A 10,432-nucleotide genomic window follows, 5' to 3' on the forward strand; every position below is an offset into this window, starting at 1 on the left:
AGTTGTATTTTCTCCCTGTTATTCTCATAGTTTCTCCTCCATAAATCATCCTTCATTGCGGTTGTACCTTTACCTAACTCACAAAGTCTATCTTGTGTGTTTGTGTGTGTGGTGTGTGTGTGTGTGTGTGTATGACTATACACACATGCTTTTGTGCTTTGTTTCAAGTACAATAACATCTAAAAGCACGCTGGCCTGCTGCAGTTCTATCTGGATGTCACTCCAGGTTAACGTTTGTGCAGTTGGGGCCCCTGCTCCTGGAAATGGGGAATGGTTAACTGAAGCATGTTAATAGGAAAAGGCTTGTCTCTTCCACACTAACACTTGGATGACTCTGCAGGCAGAGGGGGAAGGGGGAGCACCCAGGCGGATTGGGAGTGCACCCCTTTCCCTTTACCTCCCCCCTTCCTCAGAGGCACGGCTGAGTTAGGATTTGCTTGCATTGTCAAGTAACGCATTGACCCATCACTTTGATGCATATTGATTGTGACAGCCACTCTCTCACTCTCTCGCTCTCTCCCGCAGGCCACAGAGGCGCAGATCCAGAGCTTTGGACAGACGCCATCTCAGTTGCTTATCGAGCCACATCCTCCACGCAGCTCCGCCATGCACCTGGTGAGAACAGTGAGCATGCTGGGAACCTTCACTGCACCTCTGGATGTGTGTGTGCTTCAGGGAGGCTGGGTAGACCTTCGATATTTTGCTCTGTGTTTACAAGCAGTAATAAGTGTGTGAAAGATGATTTCCAATTTGGCATTCTTTTTTTTTTTTTAACAGCAGTTAAATATTTAACTTTTATCTTGTGTAGTCACAGGGCCCATGTTTAACTAACAGTTTTTAGGACCAGTATTCTGTGGTGTATCTTAACTGGTCATTTTCGAAAGTAGTGAAGTTTAATGAGAACACTGCTCCCTACTGGTCTAAAAGCCCTGTTTTTACAATTACATTTATGTATGGTGCCTTGCAGAAGCAAACAAACAAACAAAAGAAACATTAAATTTTTTTACATTTTGTCACGTAACAATGAACAGCATTTTATTGCTTTTTTTTTATGCACCAACACTTAGTAAGAGCGTTATTATGAAGAGGGAGAAAAATACATGATGATTTTATAAGTAACTTACAAATAAGACTCAAAAAGTTTTCTCATCCCCTTTTACTATGATACCCCTAAATACAATCCAACAAAACCAATTGCACAGTAAGTAAAACTGGATCGATATCAATGACCAACGTTTATTTCCTTCTTGCTGCCATTTGTGTAAATTTTAGGATTTGCGTATGTTAAGCGGAGAAAAAATGTTAGTGGTGTCGTCATTTTTGGTGATGTTGACAAGCAAAGATATGTATGTAATGTCATTAAATATTGGTTATCGGGAATAACAACAATATTAATACTGGATATCAAATTTTCACGTTAGTGTATCCCTACCTAAAGCTTTTTAAAAACCTTTGTCATATCTTAAAGTTTATGTTCAGATGCTACTCATCTAAGCTGAACATATAGACAGACCACAAATTTTAGATTTTAAAGTGTCTTTTAATTTTGAAAATCATGTATCATTTTTTGTCTTCTTTTCAATTACATAACAAAAAGTTGAATTAAAGATATTGAAGGTTGTGGTTCAATATCACATGACAAGAAATGTCATTTTTAGCTACTTTTACTTTTGAAAAACATCCAATGCCCGCTGAGATGATTATAAAACAATTTTATTAATTTAAGTCCGTTCTATTTATCTGCACTCCATGTCTAATAAAAGTAGTTCACCCTCAAAATATTATTTTGACAGGTTGTTGATTTATTCTACGTATGCAGAAGAAATGATAAAATTTTAACTATTTAACAATTTGTAACAAAATCAGCTGCAAAACCTTAATCCAAATTATTTCTTAATTTTTTTTGTTTTCTGTGAAACAGGCTGGACATTTCTGATGCACGTTTCTGTATCAACCATCTCCTGCGTCTCCAGCTTTCTTTGCCTCCTCTTGTTGTAATCCTTTGTCTAATTGCCAAATGGGGATGTTGCATGAAGTTCTCCTTTGTGTCTGAACCTTGTCTTTTTTTTTTCTTCCACACTAATTCTTCTTGCATTCTTTTCTTACATAATTTCATACCTCTTCTCGTCATCTTTTCTGCGCCCTCCTTTCTTGCTCTCAACCTTCATCGTCCCCAACCATCATGACGCCTCCATTTTTTCCCCTCCCCCATATTTTTGTCTTTTCTCTCTTCTACTCAATAGTGTTTCCTTCCGCAGAGTCCTCTCATGTTCAAGGACCAGATGCAGCAGGACGTCATCATGGTGTTAAAGTTTCCGTCCAATTCGCCGGTTACGCATGTGGCTGCCAACACCCTGCCCCATCTCACTATACCAGCCGTGGTCACCGTCACCTGCAGCCGCTTATTTGCCGTCAATCGATGGCACAACACTGTTGGTGAGCGAAGTCGATGTCGCGTAGGAGGTGCTAGAAGTTCAAACACAGACATATGCTGATGGGTGGGGGGGGGGGATGTGGCACACCACATGTGATACCTACCACAGCAGAGGTCCTGTAAAATCACTTCATCACAGTCACACAAGAAACCTCCCCACTGCTCATAATAGACTTGTTGCAAGCTGTCTATGAGAGCGACTAGCGCCTTCCAGGTAAGCTGACGATGAGTGTTTCCACATGTTCCTTCTCAGACATGTGTGAACAACATAACCCACGGAGCCCCTCCCTACGAACAAGCCTCACCTTGGGGTCAAAGGGTCAAAGCAATGGTTACTAGGAAATTAGGCCGCAACTGCACCACATTCTCCTCACACGTTTCCATCTGTCACTGCAGAAAGTACGCACCACTCAAGACCAAAGAGTACACAGTGTGCGGTTGCCCTTAATGAACACAGCTGCAGCGCCCTGACCATCCTGTTGGAGAGGAAGGAAATGTGGTCTCACTTTTTGAAATAAGAATGATAATAAGGTTTCCGTAATTTCAGACATGTCCCTGAATCAAAATGGTTTTAAGACGCCTATTCACATGAATGGAATGACATTTGACGGTGAAACTGAAAAGTCTAGCAAGACATAAATGAATTGTTATATCATGGAAAAATATGAGTGAATGGCTGCGTGACTGTGTATGAACGTGAAATTGTAATTGCACGTATGCTTACATGAATCCAGGTCTCCGAGGAGCACCAGGCTATTCTCTGGAACAGGCCCATCATCTCCCTATAGAGATGGATTCTCTGGTTGGTGAGTGAGCTCAAAGGAGAATACACAACTTCAAACTAGAAAAGGACATAAATATTTGTCCTTTGTCTATTTTAGAAAAAAAGGAGCTACACCTCGGGTATGGTACCGTTTTTCTTTTTGTGTCTTCCTCTCAGCCAACAATACTGGCAGCAACAAGCGTCAGATCACAGACCTAGTGGACCAAAGCATCCAAATCACCACACACTGTTTTGTGGTGACAGCTGACAACCGCTACATCCTGGTGTGTGGCTTCTGGGACAAGAGCTTCCGTGTGTACTCCTCTGAGACAGGTAGGTTATAGTGTAAACTCTGTTTCCTACAGGGCTGCGCGCTGATGTGTGGAGGACTGAATGCTATGACAGTAATGATACAGTATTGGTGCAACTGTCTCCTGACACACTTGGACACCAAAGTTGATACACAGTTATAATTATTAACTGCGATGAGAACAACGTATTGTCCCTGTAGTTCATTAAATATTTTTTATTGAATTCAGCTGGGACCTCATGCCATGGTTTGAGAATAAAGTGCTTTGACTCCTTGATGTTTTCATCTCTGAATGTCTCCCAATCCTTCATCCTAAAGCAGTATAATTTGCATAAAAATAATGCAGTTTTTAAATTGTGAGCAACATGATTTTGGTGTTTATAGTTGATTCATTTTTCCCTTAGAAGATATAAACCAAATAAAAAAAATCAACAATAGAAATCATCTTTGCTCTTTAATCTGTTTAGGCAAGCTGACCCAGATCATTTTTGGCCACTGGGATGTGGTGACATGTCTGGCCAGATCAGAGTCGTACATCGGAGGCGATTGCTACATTGTTTCTGGGTCTCGGGATGCTACCCTGCTGCTTTGGTACTGGAGTGGGCGGCACCATATTATTGGTGACAACCCCAATCACGGTGAGTTTGCACTTTTTCTAGGGTTTTTACAATTGGGGATAAACAAAGAAAAAAAGAAAAAAAAACACAAGTAACTGTCTTCTGTTCATTTGTCTTAGACAAATTACAATCCCCAGCCGTAACAGACAAGGCACAGAAAATTAAGTCTGTTATGTTTTCTTTTCTCTAAAGAAGACGCTTATTGTGAAGGTTTGAAGGAAGTTGTATCTCTGGAGCCAGCCAATCAGATTTCAGAGTAGATTTTAATGCACAGACAGAACCTTTTCGTCTTTTCCACAGCTTTATTTATGACTTTGAAGTTTATGTTGACTGAAATATTCTCACTTTATCTTTGCTACCTTCTGCTTCCCACCAAGACAATGCATTTCACTGACAATCAAACAATACTTCTATTTCAAGTTTAAAATGGTAGCTTGCAAAGCAAATAATAAAATTAATGAGCAAGAACAAACATGAAAATTGTCATTTCTCTTCTTCGGTGGATTATCAACACTTCCCTCCTTTCTGATATTTTCATATTACCAATCCCTGGTGTGCATTAGTCTCAAGTGCCGGATAAAATTGCAAAATTAGTTATATATTATTTAATTCAAACATGAAATTTGTTCTTTCTTTTGAAGTCATTTTCCATGAACTCTATCAAGGTACATCAGGCTGTTTTTCAACTGAAGCAGAGGGCTTTTGATCAACACAGGAACAAAAACGCTGTTCATCCCAAAAAATCTAAAAGTTAAGCAGAATAAATTATCTGCAGGGCAGCTGTTTGATTATTGATACCTAGTGGAACTGTTTTCAACAAGAGGACGCCAAGGGCAAGATTAATATATATATTTTTTCTTATTAATAGTACTCTAGGAAAACATTCACATTTCTGTCTGTATCATAGAGCTGTTTTACCAGTGAAAGCTATTTTTATTCCAGTAAAAAGTGACTGCATTACATTAACTTATATTTCTGGAATCATGACCTGAACAAAAACTGTGAATGGCATGAAAAAAATATTGTGCAATTTAAAGAAAGCCCCAAAACCAAAAGCTGATGAGTCACACATTTTGAGCTTATCTCGGTGCTCAGGAGAAGTTGTAATTTTTGTTCAGTGACAATGTATTCCCGAGGTATTCTCATTACATTAACTTTTTTTAAAAGTTTTGTTAGACCACCGTAATGGTTTGGAGTGAATTTGGGATTTTGTGTGGCAGACCAACAGGAAGCATTACATAGACGTGAATGGGACGGTTATGGTTTATTTACTTTTACAAATAAAAATCTGAAAAGTGTGGCATACATTAACCCCCTTTGGTACTCTCAATTAAAATCTTATTGCCTTTAGAAGTCCCCTCATCAGTAAACAGTCCACCTCTGTGTAAGAGAAGTTACACATTATTGACACAGGAGAGTCGAGTACAACCGCACACTTCAGATTTTGTGAAAATGTTAAAAAGCATCTCTCATTTTTCCTCAACACATCTGCATCTGCTACTTTGTTGGCCAGTCACATCATTTTGTTGAAATGTCTATAGGTTTGATGAATCCTTTTGTAAGGCACTTTTAAATGTCATGTCAAATGTGTTTTTGTTTTCTACTTCATCGTTGCTCTCAGACCTTGGCATCAGCATGTAATTACTGCTCCTGATTTGGTCTCCATTGGGGATTGGCAAAGCAATGATATCCAGCTTTAATTCATTATTACTGCATGCGAATGGAATTGAAAAATATTTAAAAAAAACAAATTTGTTTTTCAAAATATGATCTGGGTACTGCCTGTTACAACATGCGTACATTTTGAAAACTTGTGTTTTCAATTGTGAAAGATTTTAGGAGCTCGAGATTGGTTGCAAGCATCCTCTAATTAACTTCACTGAGGCTTTGACAGTTAATTAAGAATTTCAGCTTGGATGCCTCCAATTAGCAAGGGGCAACAATACTTGTTACTGCAGCAGGAAGAGAGTATTCCCCTGATATCCACATCACAAGTGCTTGCAATGCATCTTTAGTGGACAAAAAGAAAAGCTAAAGAAGGAATAGTGACTAGAAGATGATTTAGAATCACCCATGAAAAAATATACAGTGTAGATTTTTTTATATATACTTTTACCTCTGTTATATTTTACTTAATGCCTTATAATTTTATTTATTTATTTATTTTTTTGAATAAGCTGGTGTTCGCCGTCATTCTGAATGTGTGTTCCAGACTGGAAATTCACCTTCAAAAGGTTGCATGTGATCTAATGTGATTTAATTAAACCAAGCGCAGGTCCAACTCCACCATGGTTCAGTGTCTCAGTCTCATCCATTCACACTGATGGTAAAAGGTATTTTTACCATGTTAATTGTGGTGGCTGAATCTACCCATCCCAAGGGTCACCAAAAGAATGAGTGTATTCAAGGCCCAGTGATTGAATCTTTTGATGAGCAGGTGAGCTTGCTTTTACTCCCCAAGGACGTTTTTTTTGACACTCGTCCTATTCAGTTCCCTCTCAGCGACAGGTGTGGAGACTGACAGGGCAGAGCAGGTCCTGGTCTCTAAGGGACTATGATGCATCGATCATAGTCCATCTTGTTGACTGGACTGCTGCAGTTGTGCAGAGATGTATCAAGCTAGTGGTTTGTATTGATTGTTGGTTAAAACACATCTGCATAATCCTTCACAGAGATTACTTAAATTCAGATCCAGATTTATTCAGGTCCCAAATGGGCAATTAATGTTATAGCAAGTATGTGATTATAAAATTACATAAAAACTAAAAGACAAAGTAGCAAAAGTAAAAAAAACAAAACAATTTAACACCCCAAAACGGGCATCATATATAAATGAATACATAATGTACAACAGTGTACTTCCCTTTCTTTTTCAGCCATTCAGTTGGATTGACGCTGTGTTTAGGATCATTGTCATGTTTATGAATGAAGTTCTCCAATGTTTAGCTGTCTGACAGATAGCCTCACATTTCACCCTGGAATACTCTGGTATACTCAGGTCATCGTCAGCACAGTGAGTGCAAAGTGCTCAGATCCTGTGGCTGCAGGTACACTTAAACTATCAGACCTCCAGCATCATTTTTGCTTATTGGTACAGTTTGTTTGCATTGCTACACAAGTCTTGCAAAAAAATGATGATCAAAGAACTTAACTATTTTCTCATCTGTTGTGGGGTCTTTTTAAATACCTAACTAATGCAATATTCATTTTGGAGAGAAAATGCTTTGTACAGGGCTAGTGCCTGTCTCAGTCAATAGGTTAGCATAGGGATTTGGATGGGAGAGGATGCTTCTCCATCACAGGGCAACATAGATACACAACCATGCGTGGATACACTTATACATAATGGCAATTTTGAGTATTCGCTTAAACTAACTGCCTTTTTTTGGACTGTGATGGAGAAAGTTATCTGGAGTGAGAACCCATGGCTAAATTGGGTGAGCTTGCAAGCTTCAGAACTAGAGTCAGGGTTTGAACCCAGAACCTATTTGCTCCACCAGTGCTTACTGGGCAGCCGGGCATCAACCCTCTTTACATGCTCAGTCATCTCAGTCATTGCCAATATCGGTTCTTTTTGGCTGCCAATAGAAGCAGCAAAGCCCCCCCCCCGAAATGTGTAACATCATATGTTATTTAATTTAGTTTAATATTTCATTGCATGCTGGTAAGTACAACTTTTCAAAAAATTGGTGATCAGGTTATTTTTAGACAGATTACTTTCCTATGTAGCAAGATCACTGGGTCAGTGGCTCCAGGTGCCATGAATCACCCCTCAGTAACCTTTGCCCCTGCAATCATCAATCAAGAGGCGCATGGGAGTGAATCAAGCCATCTCTGCATTTGCATAACAATTCATAGGACTTTCCTTCCAGCAGATGTATGTCACAATCCCTGTGCTTTTATTTATACTTACTAAGAAATGTTAAATAGATTAAATCTATAAAACTAGTTTCACACAACTGTATTATTTAATAAACTGAACAGAACATTTGTTAAACTGAGCCTGTTAATTAGTTGATTGATGGTCCACATGTCTCATCCTTTAGGCGACTACCCAGCACCACGAGCAGTTCTGACTGGTCATGACCAGGAAGTTGTGTGTGTGTCAGTCTGCGCAGAGCTGGGCCTCGTCATCAGTGGAGCAAAAGGTCAGTGTTCTTCTTTGTCTATTCGTGTAGCCGTCATGGAAAAGTGGAGGACCAGAAATGTGTTAAATGTGGCTCTAAAGCAAAACTAATTCACAAGCAAACTGTACATTTATTACAACAGTAAACTCATCCCTGTTATCAGGTGTTTTCCACCAGGCATTAAAAACAGCAGTTGGCAAATCACTGATTAAAAAACAGTCTGGACAAGTTGCTATTGCAGAATTACAGGCCAACTTTTGACAGTGTCTCAACAGTTAAACAGCTTCCTTCTCTTCGCCAACTGCTTTGATGTCTTTCAGTCCGGTTTTCCAGCTTACCACAGTATTGAGACTGCCCTCGTCAAAGTGTTCTATGACATCCACCTAAATACAGACTGTGGAAAAACCACAGTGCTGGTTTTGTTGGCCCTCAGCACAATATTTGACACGGCTGACCATGACAAAAGCAACTGGAGATTTGGATGAGACTATCTGGACCAGTCCTTGACTTGCATAAACAACAGGGATTTCTTAGAACAGGGATTTCTTAGACATCTTCTCATCAGAGTGGACAGAAATTAAATGCATAGTACCCCAAGAGTCAATCCTGGGACCCCTCTGTTTAATATCTATATAGTCCTTTTTGCTCAGGTTATAACTTGTAATAAGATTAGTTACCATAATTATCCAGATGATCCACAGCTTTACTTTACAATGTCACCAAATAACTATGAGCCCATCCAAGCACTAAAGAAATGCTTGAGACAAATCAATGCGTGGATGTGTCATGACCATCTACAGCTGAACAGAAAATAAAACTTAAGTTATTATCTTTGGACATACAGAGGAACAATCAAGAGTTGTTTACTTAAAAAGGGACAATTTGCATCACATTATACGCCAGTTTTAGCCATAAAGGCTAGTTTTTTTTATCTGTAGTCCCTCAGGGGACAATTAATATTATTACAACCTAAAATCAAAATCAAAATAAAACACATTGTTGTATCAACCTTCCAGAATACTCGAGTCTTCTGGGTCTAGTTTACTCTGCATTCCCAGAACCAGAACCAAACATGGAGCAGTATTCAGCTTCTCTGCACCACAAATCTGGAACAAACTTCCAGAAAACTTCAAAACAGCCAAAACACTGAGTTCCCTTAAATTAAGACTTAAACCTGACCTTTTCAGAGTTGCCTTTGATTAATAACTGATTAATATATTTGATAATTATTAAATATAATAATTTTGATGGTGGCATTGGACAAAATGTAATGTTTGTTGACATGTTTCATAATTGGTATTTGTTTTTATCTTGTACAACACTGGCTGTTGCTGAAATATGTGATAAACATAATTATACTAATATTTGTATTCACAGCCTCACCGGTTAAAAACAATTAGAAATATGTCCAGCTCTTTTTGTTAACACAAGTACAGGTACCTCACACTGTGTTTTGGGTTTGACAGAGGGTCCTTGTCTGGTCCACACCATAACCGGGGACCTTCTACGGGCCCTAGAGGGGCCAGACAACTATCAGTGCCCCCGGCTCATCTCAGTGTCCAGTGAGGGTCACTGCATCATCTATTACGAGAGAGGCCGCTTCTGCAACTTCAGCATAAATGGAAAACTGCTGGCACAGATGGAGGTCAATGATTCCACCAGGGTAAAGAAAGTTGACATTAGCATACTTAATGAAAATATCCTTACATACACACAAAGCAATTCATATCTGGGCCAAATAGGAATATGCAATCATGTTTTCTTCCCTTACATGTCCTTCATACATTTTCACAATGACTAAGTGAAAAAAGAAAACTAAACACATGACCTCTTTGTTATTCTCATTGTGTACATTCTTTATTCGACTTTAGGGATTAAATTTAAAAAGAACAAAACTATTTAGTTGCATATTTTACATTCTTCAGTAAAACCGCAATTTTTCATAAGCCTCAGGTGGTGTGTTAAATTTCTCTGTATCCCTCCTTAAGGCAATTCTCCTGAGCAGTGATGGACACAACCTTGTGACAGGTGGAGACAACGGTGTGGTGGAAGTGTGGCAAGCTTGTGATTTTAGACAACTCTACATCTACCCCGGCTGTGATGCAGGCATCCGAGCCATGGATCTATCACATGATCAAAGGTTAGGTTTGGGCAGTTTCATGATGGTGTTTTACCTCAGAG

General features: G+C 39.1%; 1 protein-coding gene across 6 annotated transcripts in view; it reads left to right on the plus strand.

Moving 5' to 3' along the window:
• The window catches only part of nbeab (neurobeachin b), a 220,153-nt gene that overhangs the window by 206,648 nt on the left and 3,073 nt on the right, over positions 1–10,432 (plus strand). For 4 of the 6 annotated variants that reach the window (XM_008426293.3, XM_081614410.1, XM_081614413.1 and 1 more), the window contains 8 exons: positions 526–615; positions 2,244–2,436; positions 3,169–3,240; positions 3,375–3,530; positions 3,975–4,145; positions 8,171–8,272; positions 9,718–9,914; positions 10,240–10,391. In XM_008426293.3, coding sequence (XP_008424515.2) covers positions 526–615; positions 2,244–2,436; positions 3,169–3,240; positions 3,375–3,530; positions 3,975–4,145; positions 8,171–8,272; positions 9,718–9,914; positions 10,240–10,391 — 1,133 coding nt within the window. Of the gene's footprint in view, positions 1–525; positions 616–1,973; positions 2,437–3,168; positions 3,241–3,374; positions 3,531–3,974; positions 4,146–8,170; positions 8,273–9,717; positions 9,915–10,239; positions 10,392–10,432 lie in introns of those variants that run through there. The other 2 variants (XM_008426301.3, XM_081614411.1) reach the window with 2 other exon arrangements.

Source organism: Poecilia reticulata, chromosome 13 (genome assembly GCF_904066995.2).
Source record: "Poecilia reticulata chromosome 13, P_reticulata-male-v2, whole genome shotgun sequence".
In the NCBI taxonomy this organism is placed as follows: Eukaryota; Metazoa; Chordata; class Actinopteri; order Cyprinodontiformes; family Poeciliidae; genus Poecilia; species Poecilia reticulata.